The sequence below is a fragment of the Heterobasidion irregulare genome, assembly GCF_000320585.1.
Source record: "Heterobasidion irregulare TC 32-1 unplaced genomic scaffold scaffold_01, whole genome shotgun sequence".
NCBI lineage: Eukaryota > Fungi > Basidiomycota > Agaricomycetes > Russulales > Bondarzewiaceae > Heterobasidion > Heterobasidion irregulare.
Window position 1 is genome coordinate 1,321,849 of NW_009258197.1, and position 17,106 is coordinate 1,338,954.

A 17,106-nucleotide genomic window follows, 5' to 3' on the forward strand; every position below is an offset into this window, starting at 1 on the left:
GGTGTTGTGGAACAGAAGGTTGCATCTTCACTGGGTCCAATGCTTGGGAAGGGTCTGATTAGACTTGACGCGAAAGTGAGGAGAGGGCAACCCAATGTGAGTGTCATGTTCATATGGTTCGTTCAGATCTCACTATACATTTTTCTCAATAATAATCAAATAGCTTCCTATCCTACCTCTTCACCTTCTCGTATACACCCCCAAAGGGAATATTCCAGTCGTTGGAAATTATCTTCACCAGTCGACTCTGTATCTGGATCACCCTCAATCCATCACAGATGGACAGGAGCGAGTTGGCAATTATATCTATTATAATCCGCACACTCTTTCGACGGGCGGATCCAATCGGTTTGTGCCCGGTCGCTTGGGATACAGTGGACCTGGAGGCAGCAACTACCGTCGATGGTCGACACCTGCCATCGTAGGCAAAAGTATCGAGGTACACAGGAGTCAAGTCGACGAGCTGTTTAAGAATATGAAGGGCGGTGACGAACTTGATGAGACAGATCCTCGTGCGTGGACACATAAATTTGTACTGAAGTCTGGTAATCTGATGAGATGGCCACTTCTTGTGATTTTGTGAATATATAGCACCTGAGATCGGCACGAAGCTGTATTCACATCAGAAGAGGGCACTGACTTTTCTCCTTGAGAGAGAACAGGAGATCACTGGTTCGGGAGGTAAATCGTCGCTCTGGCAGCCTCGACAGAATCCTTTGACAGGTCAAGACTCGTGGCATCATCTCGTCACGCAGAAGGAAGTTTTCGAGGAGCCTATTGAGTGTAGAGGTGCCATACTAGCGGATGATGTATGCATACTCGAGCATAAGCATCTTTGAGTTGTCTTCCTCTCCCACTGACTTGATCTTTTTCAGATGGGCCTTGGGAAGACCATTACATGTGTTTCCCTCATCGCATCGACTATGAAATCTGCACAAGTCTTTGCAGCTGAAAGTCTTCCCCAACTCACTCCTCCTCCCCCAGAACGCAACTCCGAGGCGGAACTCACTGCCTCTCACTTTGTAGGGAGCGTCTGGGGCATGCCAGACGTACCCGTAGCACCGTCCACACCATTGCTCTCCGCGAAAGCCAGAGCAAAACAAGTCAGGTTGCAGGACAGCATGGAAGCGCAATACAGTCGGGCCTGTCGCATCAAGATCAAGAGCAGAGCAACCCTCATCATCTGCCCTTTGTCCACTGTTGCGAACTGGGAAGATCAGATTCGCGAGCATTGGAAAGGCGGTGTCAGTCTCTTCGGCGGGGCGGGATCTTGTCCTACTCCTTTGTCCCAGCTTTCCAGGACTTCTTCTCTCGTCCCGAGTACTTCTACTCCAAACACTCCGGAGGATTGCCTTCCCGACAGTAAGAAGATCGCATCGGCGTCAGCATCCACAACGATAGCGAAGTCCAATGCGCTACGGGTGTACGTCTACCATGGAAATGCGCGTCGCCCGGATCCAACATTCCTAGCTGATTGTGATGTCGTGATCACAACTTACGCGACATTGGCTTCGGAGTTCTCAAAGCAGAGCAAGAGCCTTGCGTCGGCCGAAGAAGAGGAAGACGAGAGCAGCGACTCTACCGGCGACGGCGATGTGATGACCATCAGACTCGGAAAGCCCAAGAAGCCCACGAAACGCAAGAAGCCCGGCACACCCGCATCGATGGGCGCCACAAGTGCTTTGCAGAGCGTGTACTGGTTTAGAGTTGTGCTGGACGAAGCCCAGTCAGTCATTCAATTTTCACTCACGTGGGACTCCTTCGTCTAACACTTTCCAGCTCTATCAAGGAGATCAGCACCGTGGGATGCCGAGCCTGCTGTGACTTGATGGCAGACCGTCGATTGTGTCTTACGGGCACCCCAGTGCAGAACAAACTGGATGATATCTACGCCCTCATCAAGTTCCTGCGGCTAGAGCCATTCAATGACAAGACTGTGTGGACCGAATATATAGGTGCTCCTGTCAAGTATGGCCAACCGTTAGGAGTCGCCCGGTTACAGAGCATCATGAAGTGCATCACACTGCGCCGAACGAAAGAGAGTAAAGCCCAAGATGGCCAGCGTATCCTATCTCTACCGCCTCGACGAGACGAGCTCCGCTATCTCAAATTTGACGCGCAGGAGCAAGCCATCTATGACCAATTCTTCAACGAGTCCAAAGCAGAGTTTAACGAGATGTCCGACAAGAACGAGGTCATGAAGAACTATGTTGGGATTTTGCAGAAGATTCTGCGGTTGAGGCAGATTTGTGATCATTTTGAGCTGGTGAAGGGTAAGGGTCTCCTGGGCGACGTGCAGACGCAAGATGCGATGTCTTATGAAGAAGCTGCCGCCGCTATAGCTACGGACGGTATCACCCCCGCTAGAGCTGCGATCGTCTTCGCGCTACTGAGAGAGGCTGCTACTACTCAGTGCGTCGAGTGCGGGATCGAGCTCTGCACAGGGTCTGAAGGTTCTGAGTTCTCTGGTACGGACGAGAGCTCTATCGCTCCGAAACGAGGAAGAAAGCCAAAAAATACTCCGTCTCATCCCCCATCTCGAGCTCATAGCCCCTCTCGCCCGACCCATCTTCTCGTCTTGACGCGCTGCCAGCATCTGTTCTGTGGCTGTTGCTACAAGAAGAAAGTACATCCGGATTGGCCGAAGTGTCCGCCCGACCTATCTCGACCGTGCTCAGTGTGCCAGTGCGGCCTCCTGCCCAGTGATGCCACTGAAGTCAATCCAAACGCAGTCTCCGGGGAATCGTCATCGTCGGCAAAAAGAAAATCGTGCAAGAAAGAGAAGCGGGTCAAGGGTATCTCGATGGAGGATTTCCATCCCTCGACCAAGGTCAAGGCGTTACTCGGGGATCTAGTCCAGTTCTCGAGGTTGAATCCCCATTCGGTCAATTACGACCCTGGTGCTGTTGAAGTGCAGATGGTCGATGGCGAGGGCAACATTGTGGATGATGCACCCACGAAATCTATTGTTTTGTGCGTCTCTTTTTTATCGAACGAAGAAGTTTTCTCATTGCCTCGCGCAGCTCCCAGTGGACTACAATGCTTGATAAGCAAGTACATCTTCCTCCCAGTGTTTTTGTTGCTGACCAAATGTCCCTAGGATCGAGGATGCCTTAGAAGCTGCTGGAATCCGATATGATCGTTTAGACGGAACAATGAAACGTGATGAACGATCGCGTGCTATGGATGCCCTGAAGAACGATCCTGGGTGCGAAGTATTACTGGTCAGTCTGAAAGCAGGCGGGGTCGGTCTCAATTTGACAGCAGCCCAACGTGCATACCTTATGGATCCTTACTGGTGAGCCACTTGAAAATCGTTCATCTAACTAAGTTAATGGTTTTTCAGGAACCCCGCGGTTGAGAACCAAGCCGTGGATCGCATAGTTCGTCTGAATCACTTCTATCTGGCACAGAAAGTTTGTTTGAACGCGACTCTTATATAGCACCGCCTAGGACAGACAAAACCAGTCACGACGATCAAACTCATCATTGAGAACACCATTGAGGCCCGTCTTCTAGAGGTGCAGAAGAAGAAGACCGAGCTCGCGAATATGACCCTCCAGAACTTTAGCAAGGCAGAGATGCTACAGCGTCGGTTGGAGGAGCTCAATCAGCTCTTTGGGTAGTTTCTTCTCATCATCCGCTTATCTATCTTATTTCTCATGTCTTGGACTGTTGTATGAAGTACCATTATTATGTCCCGTCCTTGATCGCACTCCGTTTTGTCTTGCTATCGTGCACCTTTTAGCTTATTTCTTTTCTTGGAGCCGCCTGCTCGAGCGGTTAGATATTCGATATGCAGAGCATAGTACATGTAATGAATATATAGTGCCCCTGTATATAGATACATGTTTGCGCGCTAGAAAGCAAAATGTGCACCTTGCTTGCGATTCCCAGTTGCGTATATCAACGTTTGGGCGACGAAGAGACCGACAGTGACACCAACAGCTACCCGAACCATTCGAATGCCAAGTGTCAGGCTGCTGGAATATTGTTGGTCGGCGTTGGAAGCTTGTGTCAGGCCACCTGCTTGTGATAGTGCGGACTGGATTTTGGTGAGAAACATTGTAGCTTGTTGGGGCTATGTGGGACTTACAGGAACGAGAAACATGACTCCTGTCACCATGGAGGTGAAAGCTGTGCCACCAAAGACCCGAGAATAGACATTTCCGAGCAAACTGATCACGAAGGCTCCGACAGCTGAACCGACGTCACTGGCGTTTGAGATGAACCGCGCTGCCAATTTGTTTGCTGCGTATGTGATGCAAGAAAAGAGGACCATAACGGGAAATGACCAGCTGCGGACAGACTGCAGGTTTGAGAGAGACGAGCATGTTGAATATATCGGCACCAAAAAAAACACCATCCACCATGGGAATGATTGGTGATACCACGGTAAGGATGGATCATCGTGGAAGCAAGCTTCATATCGTACGATCAGCCTTTTTGGCGACCAAGATAGGCAAATCAAGACACTCACCTTTAGTGGCACGATGGGTTTTTGTCGCTGCATCCACAAAAGCAAACGTGCCAGAAAGCTGGACCGAAGTTTCGTTACCGGTATTGAAGAACGTTCCATGAATGTAATCGCCAGCGCTGGCCAAAGCACCAGCGCCACGGAAAGCCTTCGGATTGAACGTCGTGTAAAAATCTTCACTGATACTCAAGGTAAAACTCTATTGTATGATGGTAGTAAGAAAAACGGAACAGAAGGAAAACCTGCAATTGGTGCCTACCAAAAGGAGTGTGTAGATGATCGCATATATCAGGCGCACTGAACCGCAAAAATAGTTTCCTGATGTCAGCTCGAGGGAACTAACAACTGTAAGTTGCGTCAGGACCTCATCCGTATCGATCAAAAAGTGATAGGCACTCACGAACACTGAAGCCGGGTAATAAAAGGACTACACCGGCCGATGATATGGCACTGTAGCAAAACATATGCCCAGGGATGCCAGCCAGAACTTTGGCGACGAACGAAATGAAAAAGGAGATAGATATTCTGGGAAAAAATCAGCAAGCACGCTTTGGGCTAAGAGAGGTCCGTGCACGCACTCATAGACATGTGCATACAGAGCGCTCTTGACAGCGGTTCGCAAGCCCAGAAATTGTAGAATGGCAGCACAGGTGCCGCTGATCCACATATCTACGAAACTGCCACCGAACGCCAAAGGGCAGATCACAGAGGCACACATAAACGCCAGCATGCAGCGGAAAAATACCGGGTACAAGGGTTTCGTGTGCAACAGGTTGTCGATCGCCTTCGTCCCGGTTTTGACCCTGACCTGATTGTGAAGCACGTCCTTGTAGATGTCGTGAACGCGATGCAAGTAAGTGAGCGCAAGACGTCCGCTGGACCTGACAGTGTGCAATCGCGTCGTCTTGGTCTCCCGATTGTGGAACACGACGATAATGACACCCGGCAGATAGACAAACTCAGCGTCCACCTCCAAAATGACAGAGGCAGCGAGAAGCTGTGACTCTATTCGGTAGGAAGGCGAGCCGAATGTGAGCAGAGCCTGCGTCAATTTCAGAAGGAAGTCTCGCCGATCTACACGATCTGGGCTAGCGGTCAGCATCGAACGGATAGCAATCATTTTGCACCAATTTTACCTTCAAATTGTTGCGTGGCCGCTGTGCGATTAAGGTCCTCCTTGAACGGGTCAACTTCAGCCAGCGCCGCTAGGAATGAGGCCTCGTCCTGGCTCGAAGAGCGTGCAGGCATCTCAAAGTCCCCGGCTTTGTCTGCGAAAGGTGAATCGCTGCAGTCGAGACGGGAATTGCGTCGCCCAGTTCGGTCCGCATCTCCCAAGCCATCGAGGGTAGACTTAGACCCAGACTCCGAGAGGTCTCTGAGTTTTATACTGTCAGGGTGTGATAGTTCCCTAGGAGTGTCTGATGCAAGAGTTTCATCACTGGTTTTGGGGGATGGTGGATTGGCATAGGGCAATGAAAAGTAGTCTTGAGGCGGATTTTCGACGGGCTCGTGCCACGCGCTACCTGTGGAAGGCTCGGGAGGTGAGACGGATGGAGACTGGGAAATGCGGGAAAGGGAGGGGGATGTAGAACGCTTCGGCATCGAGGAACTTGTGATGAAGATAGAAGGCCTGTTTTCGGTGCTGGCCACCCAACAAAGGGTGGGGCTGATATTAATAGCTAAGGTCTTGATGCAGACTATTGCGATCTGGCCGTCTAGCCGTACAGTGACCAATCGAGAACTAACATGGACCTTTCAGTCACTTGAACCCCTCAAAATAGACAACGACGTACCGTGAAGAATGGAAACTACCTCGATCAGCCTTTCCATGAAAATCGGATGGGTTTACAATGAATAAATCCGCATGCATATCGCTCAGCAATTCCTATAAGATACAGCATAGAGTGTACAACAAACAGCTAAAGACACAGCAGAACATCGTGACATAACTACCAAATCTGAGGCGCAGGAGGGAGATAATCATTAGGCAACAAAAATGCGTCAATACCGTTCTGTGAGAAAGAATTGCCACCCAGGCTTTGATCAGATAGCCAGACAGGCAATTGCTCGTTCGAGGTCGCTTCGAAGCCACGCCAGATATAGTCGGCATTTGCCACGTATTGATTCGAGGGCATGTAATTCGTCGTTTGGGCCACATGGCTCACAGCATCCTTTCCGCCATTGGGGTCGTAGGTGGGAGAAATGGGGGGTTGATTGACGACCTGGTTCACCGCCATGCCAGATGGACGGTCGACGGGAATTTGACCATGGTAGGTCTCTCGGCTAACTTTCGGCGACCGTGAAGAACCCTGCTTGCGCTTCTTGGACCTTTTCAGCATTAATTGTAGCGTCAGCGCGTAGCGCTTTCCGGGAACTGCGCGCAATGATTAGACGAGGAAGGTGTGTGATAAGATGTGTCATGTTGAGGGCTCACTTTCGGACATAAGTGAAGCTAACATCTCCACTTGAGATCTGATCTCTTGCATATCGCAGTCATGGGGGCTGAGAAATAACGTTAGACTCATAATAGCAGATTGGAACGTCATCACAACTTACAACAGTCGAGCCAAACGAAGCAAAAAGGAGGCAGCGAACGTAGCGGTCGCATGGGTATAGTGGACGGCATATTTCATGCCTTCTCGGTAGGCGGGTGAGTTCACGGTGATATCCAAGCCTTGCCGTGCAATATGAATCGATCGAGTGGCCAGGTCCCGCTGGGACTGTGGCATCTTCTGTACATCTTCTGGGCCATTGAGACCGCGTAGAGCAGAAGCGTTATGGTACAACTCAGCATGAAGATGCTGTATTTGCAAGCTTTGCCTGTAAAATGCTAATGCGGGACATTGGTTGTAGGCACAATGCGATGAGAAAATGACATACCCGCATCCTCGTACTTCTGAGAGAAGGCCTGATCCCACGTTTGATACCAGTGTACAAACTCGGCATCGGCACTGCGGAGAACTTCAAAAGTACGCTCGTCCACCGAACCATAGGCAAATGGTGCTAGCTGATTATGGACTCGTTCTCGGATGGCCATTAGCTCTACCGTGGAAACGAGACGCATATCATCTTCGATTGCCAAGGGGTGCCGAAGGAGCATACGACATTGCCATATGCTCTCATCGTCCTTCAAGATAGCAGGACGACCAGTCCCATACGACATTCTAGAAATCTATTAATAAACAGAGCGGCATGACGGCGTAGTGAGCTCACTGATGTTCAAATAGATAAAGGCAGAACCACGTCCTAGCAGCAACGACTAGATCTCTATCTTCAGACCCATCGGTGGCCTTATTAGAATTCATTCGCCTGAGAAGCCTGGGCCACGCTTTATGCATAGCTGATTATAGGCAGAGGTTTGAGTCGGAATGCATTCCGTCACAATATAAATACTTACAAAGTTCAAAAGCCATGCGGACGGCATGTCCTCCAGTCAACCAACCATTGTCGGACCAGCCGGAGACGAGAACTAACGTGAAGGTAAGCCCTCTTATCGACGAGATATCGTCGAAACAAGACACATACTCATAGCTTGGACAGCCTCGTGGCGCATAACCGGGGCAAACAAAGTGGCACATGATATCGCTTGGACTTCTTGAAGGCATTTATTATACACGTCACTAGGCTTCCCTAGAATGAAAAGATGTGTCAGCATTAGGCGCGCATGTCTCGGTTTCAACCTACCTCCTCCGTCGCGCACATGAGCGGCCACCATGCATATGCTATCAACGGCAAATGGAGAGCGCTCGTGCAGAGAGTCATAGGTATCGGTGGCCAGATCGAATATGGGTAAGAAAGTCGAACATCCATGGTAGAAACTGCGCAACATGTCAGCCAGTGACAAGCTGTGCCCCACACACATACCGACATTTTGAAGAGTTCGCGCGCCTCCGATTCTGAAATAATTCCCTTTGAGACCACTGCGAAACACTTCGTCAGCGGCTAAAAATAGAGACGCAAAAAGCCACTACCGTCTGGGAAGGTCAGGGCACGGGGTACTTTGTGATGCGTCTTCCTCCGCTTCGTGGGTCTTGGATGTTTGGGATCGGGAGATGGCGTCCTTTGTCGACTCTGCGGTTCGCTGCTCTCTCCGCTTTCCTTGAAAATGCATGTATCATGAGTGGGACAACTTTCTCACCTAAACTGATGGCCCACCTTAGCAGCTCGTTGGATTGCGACGTCCGCCAGGCCGCGTAATACCTCCCACGGTGCTACCAAACCTGATGCTGGAAGCTCTCCATCATCGTCTTCCACCTCAGAAGAATCGGCGCTGGTGACATTGGACATCGGCATAGCGCGCTTTGAGCCAGCAGTACTTCCAGGAACATTCAGGTGTTTGGACGCGCGAGTGTGCTGTGCATTGTCCCCATACTGATGTCGCATAGATGAAACATTAGAATGTTGTGGGTGTTGCGGTGGACCCATTTGCTGCTCCATACTAGAGATGGGCGGCAGCATGGGTGGATGGAAATTCGGGGGTATGTTGTAGGTTTGCCCCATAGACTGGTACTGCCCGGTTTGGTGTGTGATTTGAGAGTTGTGCATATCTGTAGAGGGTCTTGTTGCCGTTGGTGGAGGACTTTGATACGCCTGTTGCCCAACATTCGGATTCGATATGGGTCGGGAGGATGACGCCATGGGGTTAGCGCCGGGACCACCGTGCTGCGGAGGAATCATGGAGTGTGAAGTCTCCAGTATAAGAGGTGCGCGTACAGTAGATGGCGTCGACAGCGCCGGTGACTCCGCCTGCATGGTTGGAGATGTCTGCATCCCGAACACTGACGGAGATCGTGCCATGTTCGAAGATCCGGCGCGCAAGTGACCGACGATCTCACTCAACGTGTTCTGGATCGAGGTCTGAGATTGTCGGATATCAGCAACGTGCGCCTCAAGACTCCGAATACGCCTAAAAGGAAGGGAGTGAGAGTCAGGACATGACACGAAAAAAAACCTGAGCGACGTACTCTAGCCCCGCCTCGCCAGTCAACGATGCTTCCCTTGAGGGTTTTTCGAAGAGGCATTCGAGACCGGCATGCCTACAACGTCTACAGGGTGGATTCTCAGCACCTTCGCACCTCATCTTCTGTTTTCTGCAAGCGTTCTACAGGGTCCGTAGAGCGATGAGTCAACCGAGTACGAAAATTGGAGACAATTGATGAAACTCACACATGCACCTAGAAGAACGAGAGAGAGAGAATGAGGCCTGCTTTTGAATTCAGAAAGATTGGGACGTACGAGGAACCCGATTCAAGGTCTTGGTGGCAGGCTTGAGATCTGGTTTGCTTCCGGGACCACCTTTCGGATCCCGATCCACATCCTCCTGCTTCTTTACGATGTGAGGGGGGCCAGCGCTGCCGTTGGACATGTCCATGATATGGAGAGGATGGTGGATATGTGTAGAGCGCAAGCTGGGCCGAAGAGTGTGGAAAACCCCCTTGGCCGGCCAGCGTGGAGGAGAAGGAAAGGGCAAGAGAGTCAGACAAGATTATTCCGTTAACAGATCAAGCTTTCGAAGATAAACACTCCCTTACAGCGTACAAACAGTCACACCTAGTCACGTACGGTCACGCATGGCCGCAATCAATTACCCCGCACTGCTCTCGTCCGTTCCGGGGTCTCGCGCGCTACAATTAGCGGTAACAATTATACAAGGATAGACTACATGTGGGTATAACAAAATTTATCCGAAGGGGAGAAAACTGCGTTAGCTGAACACAGGAAAGAAAGAAAAAATGTGCGATGTCATCAAGCTCCAGATGGGCCCTCTCCCACCTCCGACACCCTCTTCACCAAGTAGAGTAGCGACAGTGCGCCGTCAATCACAGACGGATCCGTGTCTCGCACACGCTCGATCAATGCAGCAGGAGACGACTCCCTCGACCCAGATGTGGCAGAGCCAGAGGGGGCAGTGTCCGAAGCCACATATTCGATCCCGATGTCCCGTAGTTGCTGAATCAGGGCTTTATTCGTCCCTGGAAGGTCGTTACTCCTCTTCAACCTAGCCAATTTCTGCCGCGCGTTGCTGAACCAGTTATTCACCCTCTCTGGCCGTCTATTGGGAAGGTCAGCCTAGAGCGTGAGAATGGCGCAGACGCATACGCACTCATCAACCCGGTGGGCATACGCACGAATCTGCTCCTGGGTAGGAAGTGGGTCTTTGATGAACCCCAATGTATAGATGTAGAGCTGGTAAGGAGTGGCACGTCGGCCTTGATCAGCACGCCTCGCAGCAGACGTCTTGCGCTGTTTGTGCCTCGGCGAAGGACTGGTCCTGCGACGAAGCTTGTGGCTTTTGGCAGCCTGACGCTGCTTCATCGCACTCTGCACTGCCATATTTCTAAAGAACGGAAAACAAGACAGGGAGGGCCGGTCGATGGTCGATAATCAGATATTAGGGGAGGCGCAAGAGCCTTTTAAATGCAAGAGAGGGCTCCCACAGCCATGGAAGGAGCTTTGTCTATGAATCAAAGCTTCACAGAGGTGTAAACAAGCTGTGGCCTTGGGGGTTAATTTCCGGCGCGCCACGGTGGTCCAGAGGTGGCGAACTGTAGCTTATCGTCACGGGGTACGCCATGCGAGCCTAGTAATGACATAGGCGGGAGGGAAACTTGAGTAGTTACCTGGCCGAGCTACGTTTCGTGAAATGCGAACATCTGTCGGGACGAACTCAACCAGAGGGGCCGACGTTCAATGTACGAAAAACGAGAGGTTTGCCTTCCGTGAGGTTGATATGTATGGATCTATGAGTAGGAACGAGGCCAGCATTTTGTGATTCGGCGATCGCACTAAAGGTCAACGAGCTCAATTGAAAATGTAGACTGGATTACGTCGCCGTTGCTCATCCCGTCGGGACCAAAAGGGGAAGGCACCGTTTGTCATCTCCGGTAGCTATCCGCGTCTATAAGTATCCCGGCCGACATCATCCTGCTCGACAACGCACACGACTATTCTCATCTCCTCCCCATTCCTCGACAAAGTCTCCTGCGCTCCAAATACAGCGTACGTTCATGCTCCCATCACCCAAAGTGACCATGCCTCATTGGCCAACTATCGTCTAGTCACCATGTTGATGTCCTTGCTCTCGCGGCTCCTCACGTATGCGTATCTCGTTATCTCTGTCTGTCCCAACATAACAATCCCTACAGCGGGTGGTTTGCATTTTTGCTGCCCTCATACTCCACATTCAAGGCCCTCAAGCACCGCCCGATCTCTGAGCCCGAGTTGGAACGCTGGACCACCTACTGGGCCGTGGTGGGTGCCTTCGTGGCGTTCGAGTACGGCGCGGAGTGGCTCCTGAGCTGGCATGTCTCACCGTGTTTTGTTGACACACTTTGCTGACACGTAGCAGGTTCCCATTCTACTGGGAGATCAAAACTGCCTTCCTGCTGTACCTTTCCCTCCCGCAGCTGCAGGTCCGCAGTCTCCCCCTTATCCACCTCTCCCCGCCACTGACCTCCAGCATCTGCAGGGCTCCAGTTTCATCTTCAAAAACTACCTCGAGCCGTTCTACGGCAGCCACGAGGCGGATATTGATGCCGGCATTGCCTCAGCCCAGACCGAGACCCTCGCCTTCGCGCAGACGCGCCTTGCGAGCCTCTGGGAGATTGTCTGGAGCATCATTAGCAAGACCCCCGTTTCTGCCAAGGGCACCGGACCTGAGGAGAACGGTCACCCCGCGGGACAGCAGAGCCCCTTACAGGCCGTTCAGGGGCTCTGGAATGCCTTCGGTCCCGCTGTCTTGGGTTCGGTGAAGCCGGCAAACGGCCAACTCGCCACTCCCGCTGCATCATCGACCTCTGTCGAGCCGTCTATCAACGGTTACAACGTCGATTCGCGCGCCCCACACACTCCCGAGCCCGAACCCCAGGCACTTTGAAATGCTTGTGTTTGGTTCGATGCGTGAGGGAGGGAGGGGTTAACAGGGTAGAAATGTTGAGGCGTTGATTTTCTATCATCTAAAAGAAACACTTTCTTCCTTCCTCGTTGCTCTCGAATTTTTGTTTATTGTCTCATGCCTAGTTCTCTTTGGTGCATAGCTCGCAGACGATCGTTAGAAGTAGAAGAAATCTCAGTGCTGTACATCATACACGACACGACTGTCCGAATGCATCGTCTGCTTCACGATCCTACGCGATTCCGCTTGAACGCCGCCTCGACGTCCGCGGCAGAATACTCCAACGTGACCCCGCTGTTCGCGTAGCACTGAGATATCCGCTTCACGAAGAGCTCCGTGATCCTCAACAGCTCCTCTTCGCAGGCCTTCCACACGCCCACCATCACCGTCCCCGGCGCGATACCGCCGCCTTCGTCCGTCGTGGCTTTTTCAGACGCCTCGGTGAAATGTTTCTCCACGCGTTTGAAGAGCGCGTCGACGTTTTTGCGAACGTCTTTGGAGTTGTACTCCTTGACAATCTTCTTCAGCGCGGAGCGGTTGTAGCTGCTATTGTTCGCAACCTCTGACGGCGCTGTGGTCTTGAGAAGGCGCTCTACGCCTTCAAAGTAGTCCTGCGGTATATCTGAGCGAATGAAATCGCACGGATATGCACGACGATCGACGTACGATGATCTTGGCAAAAGGTCGCCGGAGGACGATCTTGACATAAGCGTTCAAATTCTCGTCGTACAGCGCCTCGGCGCGCTTAGAAAACGCCACGACGGAGCCGATCTCCTGCTGCCGAATCTCGGCCACAAAGTGGTGCATGTTCTCTGCCCTGGCGACTTGAGAACGAGCGCTTGGACCGGGCAAAACGAAATGAAAGGGGGCCCACCAATCAGGATGACGTGATAGTTCAGCTGCCCCTTATCTTCGCCCTCGCCGTCCATCTTGGCCATCTGCTTGAGCGAATCAAACATCGTCTGCACGATCTTCTCGTACGCGACATCGACGTTCTGCCGGATCTCGAGCGTGTCGGCGTTGATCAGCTGGCTCTCGACGCGGCTGACGTAGACGGGGAAATACTTGATGAAGTGGACGACGCCGTTTCGCTTCTTGCTCGTCAGCTTTGTTTGCTCCACCGCTTTGATTTGCGTGTTCTAGCCATAGTGACGTATCCTTCAGCCACGGTCACCAACAGGAGGAAGGAAACTGGCACGCACGATATGGCGATCGAATAGAGCCTTTAGCCGCGTGCGCTGCTTCTCCAGAAAAGTTAGTACAAAAGCATTGCCCCTCTCTTCCGCATCGGCCTGGAATCGCTCGAGATAGGCCAGAATGCCAATGATCTGTCTGACATGCAAGAAAGAAAATAAGCTGAATAGATGAACAAGCCTTCACCGCACTCACAAACTATCCTTCGCAAGGGCGGCATCTATCCAAGTTTTGAGCTCCATTGGCAAGAAGCCGAATATGAAATCTAGTGCCCCGCGAACGAGCTTTGCGGTTTGTTGACTCAGACCAGACGACCGCGCCGCCTGCCTTCGGAAATAGTTCTCCAGACCCATGTAGTCAGCAAACGTGAGAGCGGCATCGTTAATTTGGAGGAAATCGGCGATGAAATCCTGCTCGCGGTAGACCTGCGGTGCGACCTGTTCGAGAATGTGACCAAACGCCTACGGAGAACAAAGAAAATCAACAACATCCTAGCATGGTGAACGAGGATTCCCTTACTTCTGATGCCGGCATTTCTCCTTCAGTATGTTTCTCCCTGTCCTTACGACCGTCGAGCGGAGATCGTACAATTGTCCCAGCACGGCGGAGGCCGCCAGCGGCACGTGAAGTATTGGTGGCCGGTGAAATTGCAAAGGCTGATCAAAGACAACTGTGAGAGGGTTTGCTCCAGGATGAGGTGGCACCCTACTCTGTTCACCATCATCCTCGACAACCTTCTTCACCTGCCCCCCATAATGCGACAGCAGGGCATTAGTTTGCTGATTATGAAGATCGCTAGCAGCTGAAAAGTACGCCTGCAGACACCGACCGCGTTGTGTTATAAGTGAAAGGAGAGAGAAAAGACAACGAGACTCACGGCACATAGTTTGCCATACACGCTTTCGTCCATTTCTTTCAGATAAAGAATCAGACCACTGTAGCGACCAAGATAGGTCTCTATGTCGTGGTGGTCCTTCAAGGACGGTCGACCACGTCCATTCGGTTTGTTCATCCCTCCCGTATCGCCCAAGAGCATTTTGGACTTTGGCGAGACAGCCATCAGCCCCACATCGTGACGACTCAGAAATAAGCACTTACCTGCGCGGTAAACATGATAGACAGAAAATCAAAAATTCGCTTGCAGAACTGGGAATTATGGGTTCGGTACTCGTCCAATCGTTCCATCGTGGCAGCCATATCTAAAAATTGTGAATAAAGAAGCATTAATGAAATGAGATTTGTTTAGACTCACCGCGGTCCCGGCCGGCCTGCAAGGCCTTGTAAAGCTCTGTCGAAGCTTCTTCGAGCCTTTGGATGCTCTGTGATTTCTCCAACGACTCTTGGGTAAGCGTGAGGAGGGCATCTCGGTCGACGTGAACCGTTTGCTGATCAAAAACATTCGTTGAGATGGAAACGCCGTGAAAAAGGGAACATCACTCCATACCAGAAGCTGCTCTAGCTCGCCAAGCAATGCACGTTGATTCTGAGTCTGTACCTGCAAACCCCTGTTCTGTGACTGAATGAAGGAGATGTCATCGTTAACAGCCTTCGATGAAATGGGTCAGCAGGATTCATGGGAATATGATGGAGAAGAGTATACGTTGAGGTGAATCTTGTATGATGACACAAGACTGTCCATGTTGTCAAGCTCTGCGATTGCTTCATCGAGGTATTTGAGCACCAGCCCGACTCGGTCATCTGACTCGATGAAGGAATGTATGTTGGCCTGGAAGGAAAGGTCATTGACATGTCTGCAAGAATGAACGATAAAGACGGAGAGTACCTTTTCCAGGGCCATGAGCTCGTCTAGCAGTCGAGCCTCGATCTGTGCGACCGCTCCTCGCGTCCTCTTCTGCCCCAGGACGTCGTCGCTCGCCCACTCGTATCCCTCGAGCATTTCCTCCACACTAGCCATGGTAGCCTGCGTGCTCTCCTCTTCACCTTCTGCGTTGATCTCAGCGTCGTCCGATATCAGCCGATCAAGCGCGCCTTGGTTGGCGGGGTCAAAGAACGAAACTCGAGCGTTATGATCTCTGCGCGGCTGTGAAGTTTCTGATGTCGTGCCGTTTCTATTCGGCGGGGATTTATAGGCCGCCGACCGAGCAGACGCAGCAGGAGACGGTGCACGCTTCGGCGTAGCAGACCCGTTAGAAGGTGCAAAAGATGTTGCCGACGAAGGGACCTCTAGGGAAGGCCGCGACGTAACGTACGTTTGATTGCTCTCTGTCGAAGACCTGAAAGAGGAGGGTATGGAAGTTACCGACGGTCGAGAAGGGACGGATAGAGACGGAAGACTGATAGAAGGCACTTGGCTGGAAGCCGCGGATGCCCGCGAAAGGGATGCTGCGTTCGACGGTCGGCGGGCTCTCGGCGGGCGCACTGTGCCCAACTGGGACGACGGTGTTGTTGGCCGGGGCTTGACTGGCGACGGTACAGATTCGGGAGAAGCAGGACGGGAGGACACAGGGGAGGGCCTTGGACGAGATCGTGACTGCAGGCGTGAAGTCCCTGGCGACCTTGCCCCTGAAGATCGTTCGTGGTCGCTGCGATCTTGCGAGGGGGTGACGGATCGCTGATTCGGTGGCGGTTTCGAGCGCGGCGCTCCGGCAGGGGGCGTGGGCGTACGTAGCTCGGATGTGTAGTCGTTTGAGGGGGCCTGCCTCGCTACTGAAGTGTGCGATCAGTCTCCCAGACGTCAATGGAGAGCAATTTTCGCACATGGGAGGCCCCCTGGATCAGGAATGTTGATGAGCTGGAGGGGCGCAGATCCATTTGTGACGGTACGAAAGAGCCTTATGAGCGCGATCAAGAACGTCGTTTGATCTCGCGGGTTCTCGGTCTGCCACCTGTAGCTTCGTGCGAGGGTGATGTTGAGGATGGTGGGCTGTTGTGAGTGTCAGCGACAGGGGGCGGAGACCGGTGACAGCGGAAGAACGGTGACATACATTGATGGCCTCGAGAGCGCGCAGCTCTTGCAGCCTCCATGTCTTCCCGACCGAGAACGTGCCGTTGGAGTTCAGCTTGGATTTATGCAGGGATCCGCTGCCGTTACTCGATTCTGCGGAGATTATGCATCACTGGCCTCGGAGATATGCGACGCGGCGTTTGACATACGAGCGAGCAGGATGTACCGCGGCTTGAGCCCCTCAGCGTCGGAGCCCGAGTCCTCCCAGACCTTGATGTGCGAGACGTAGCTCTCCTCAGCGCCCCCGCTGGCGTTCCTCCTGGAAAACACGGAGCGGATTATTCTGTCTCGGACCGATTCATGATCTGACATTGCCTATATACGAGACGAAAGACGGTGACGGAATCAAGAGCTGATGGGAACTCCCGACGGAGACGGCAACGTCGAGCACGTGTCGCTCGCTTGTTTGCGCGTGTTGTCCAAGGCCTTTGTTCCTGACCCGATCGATCTCCATGACGCCGTTGCTATTTACGATCGACGCTCGGTCATTACCAACGGACCCAAATCATCTGCTCGATCGCACTTCTGGACCGCGACCTGCCGTCGTGGGCCCCTTCGCTGAACGCATAGGACAAA

At 52.2% G+C, this 17,106-nt stretch overlaps 6 protein-coding genes across 6 annotated transcripts; 2 read left to right on the top strand and 4 right to left on the bottom strand.

Annotated features, from left to right (window-relative positions):
- The first annotated feature begins 661 nt into the window (after positions 1 to 661).
- HETIRDRAFT_30707 (uncharacterized protein) lies at positions 662 to 3,894 on the top strand. Its single transcript, XM_009541986.1, has 7 exons — positions 662 to 809; positions 876 to 1,726; positions 1,780 to 2,973; positions 3,024 to 3,050; positions 3,101 to 3,298; positions 3,347 to 3,383; positions 3,444 to 3,894. Exons 2-7 carry the CDS (start codon positions 876 to 878, stop codon positions 3,624 to 3,626), a joined length of 2,490 nt encoding a protein of 829 aa, XP_009540281.1. The 5' UTR covers positions 662 to 809; the 3' UTR covers positions 3,627 to 3,894.
- HETIRDRAFT_468643 (uncharacterized protein) lies at positions 3,860 to 5,801 on the bottom strand (the record flags this gene model as incomplete). The annotated part of the gene is made up of 7 exons (XM_009542587.1): positions 5,614 to 5,801; positions 5,056 to 5,560; positions 4,878 to 5,002; positions 4,737 to 4,822; positions 4,481 to 4,676; positions 4,097 to 4,422; positions 3,860 to 4,045 (listed from the first exon to the last, which is right to left on the bottom strand). The coding sequence occupies exons 1-7, from the start codon at positions 5,723 to 5,725 to the stop codon at positions 3,860 to 3,862; spliced, it is 1,536 nt and encodes a 511-aa protein (XP_009540882.1). The 5' UTR covers positions 5,726 to 5,801.
- A 523-nt stretch (positions 5,802 to 6,324) lies between these two features.
- Positions 6,325 to 9,903, bottom strand: HETIRDRAFT_153681 (uncharacterized protein). The gene is made up of 14 exons (XM_009542588.1): positions 9,713 to 9,903; positions 9,644 to 9,651; positions 9,442 to 9,578; positions 8,633 to 9,383; positions 8,449 to 8,575; positions 8,346 to 8,397; positions 8,162 to 8,295; positions 8,003 to 8,107; positions 7,875 to 7,946; positions 7,691 to 7,817; positions 7,358 to 7,641; positions 7,034 to 7,307; positions 6,912 to 6,979; positions 6,325 to 6,851 (listed from the first exon to the last, which is right to left on the bottom strand). Exons 1-14 carry the CDS (start codon positions 9,846 to 9,848, stop codon positions 6,427 to 6,429), a joined length of 2,700 nt encoding a protein of 899 aa, XP_009540883.1. The 5' UTR covers positions 9,849 to 9,903; the 3' UTR covers positions 6,325 to 6,426.
- Positions 9,904 to 10,222: 319 nt separating this feature from the next.
- Positions 10,223 to 10,810, bottom strand: HETIRDRAFT_306200 (uncharacterized protein; the record flags this gene model as incomplete). The annotated part of the gene is made up of 2 exons (XM_009542589.1): positions 10,223 to 10,529; positions 10,581 to 10,810. The coding sequence occupies 2 exons, from the start codon at positions 10,808 to 10,810 to the stop codon at positions 10,223 to 10,225; spliced, it is 537 nt and encodes a 178-aa protein (XP_009540884.1).
- Positions 10,811 to 11,418: 608 nt separating this feature from the next.
- On the top strand, positions 11,419 to 12,381 carry HETIRDRAFT_377595 (uncharacterized protein). The gene is made up of 5 exons (XM_009542590.1): positions 11,419 to 11,476; positions 11,536 to 11,572; positions 11,623 to 11,778; positions 11,826 to 11,889; positions 11,946 to 12,381. The coding sequence occupies exons 2-5, from the start codon at positions 11,541 to 11,543 to the stop codon at positions 12,351 to 12,353; spliced, it is 660 nt and encodes a 219-aa protein (XP_009540885.1). The 5' UTR covers positions 11,419 to 11,476; positions 11,536 to 11,540; the 3' UTR covers positions 12,354 to 12,381.
- Positions 12,382 to 12,595: 214 nt separating this feature from the next.
- HETIRDRAFT_413276 (uncharacterized protein) lies at positions 12,596 to 16,842 on the bottom strand (the record flags this gene model as incomplete). Its single annotated transcript, XM_009542591.1, has 16 exons — positions 12,596 to 12,982; positions 13,038 to 13,195; positions 13,246 to 13,510; positions 13,574 to 13,703; positions 13,761 to 14,026; positions 14,085 to 14,221; positions 14,275 to 14,380; positions 14,443 to 14,607; positions 14,664 to 14,764; positions 14,818 to 14,950; positions 15,010 to 15,111; positions 15,166 to 15,291; positions 15,349 to 16,229; positions 16,284 to 16,449; positions 16,511 to 16,623; positions 16,680 to 16,842. 16 exons carry the CDS (start codon positions 16,840 to 16,842, stop codon positions 12,596 to 12,598), a joined length of 3,399 nt encoding a protein of 1,132 aa, XP_009540886.1.
- Between the last annotated feature and the right edge of the window lie 264 nt (positions 16,843 to 17,106).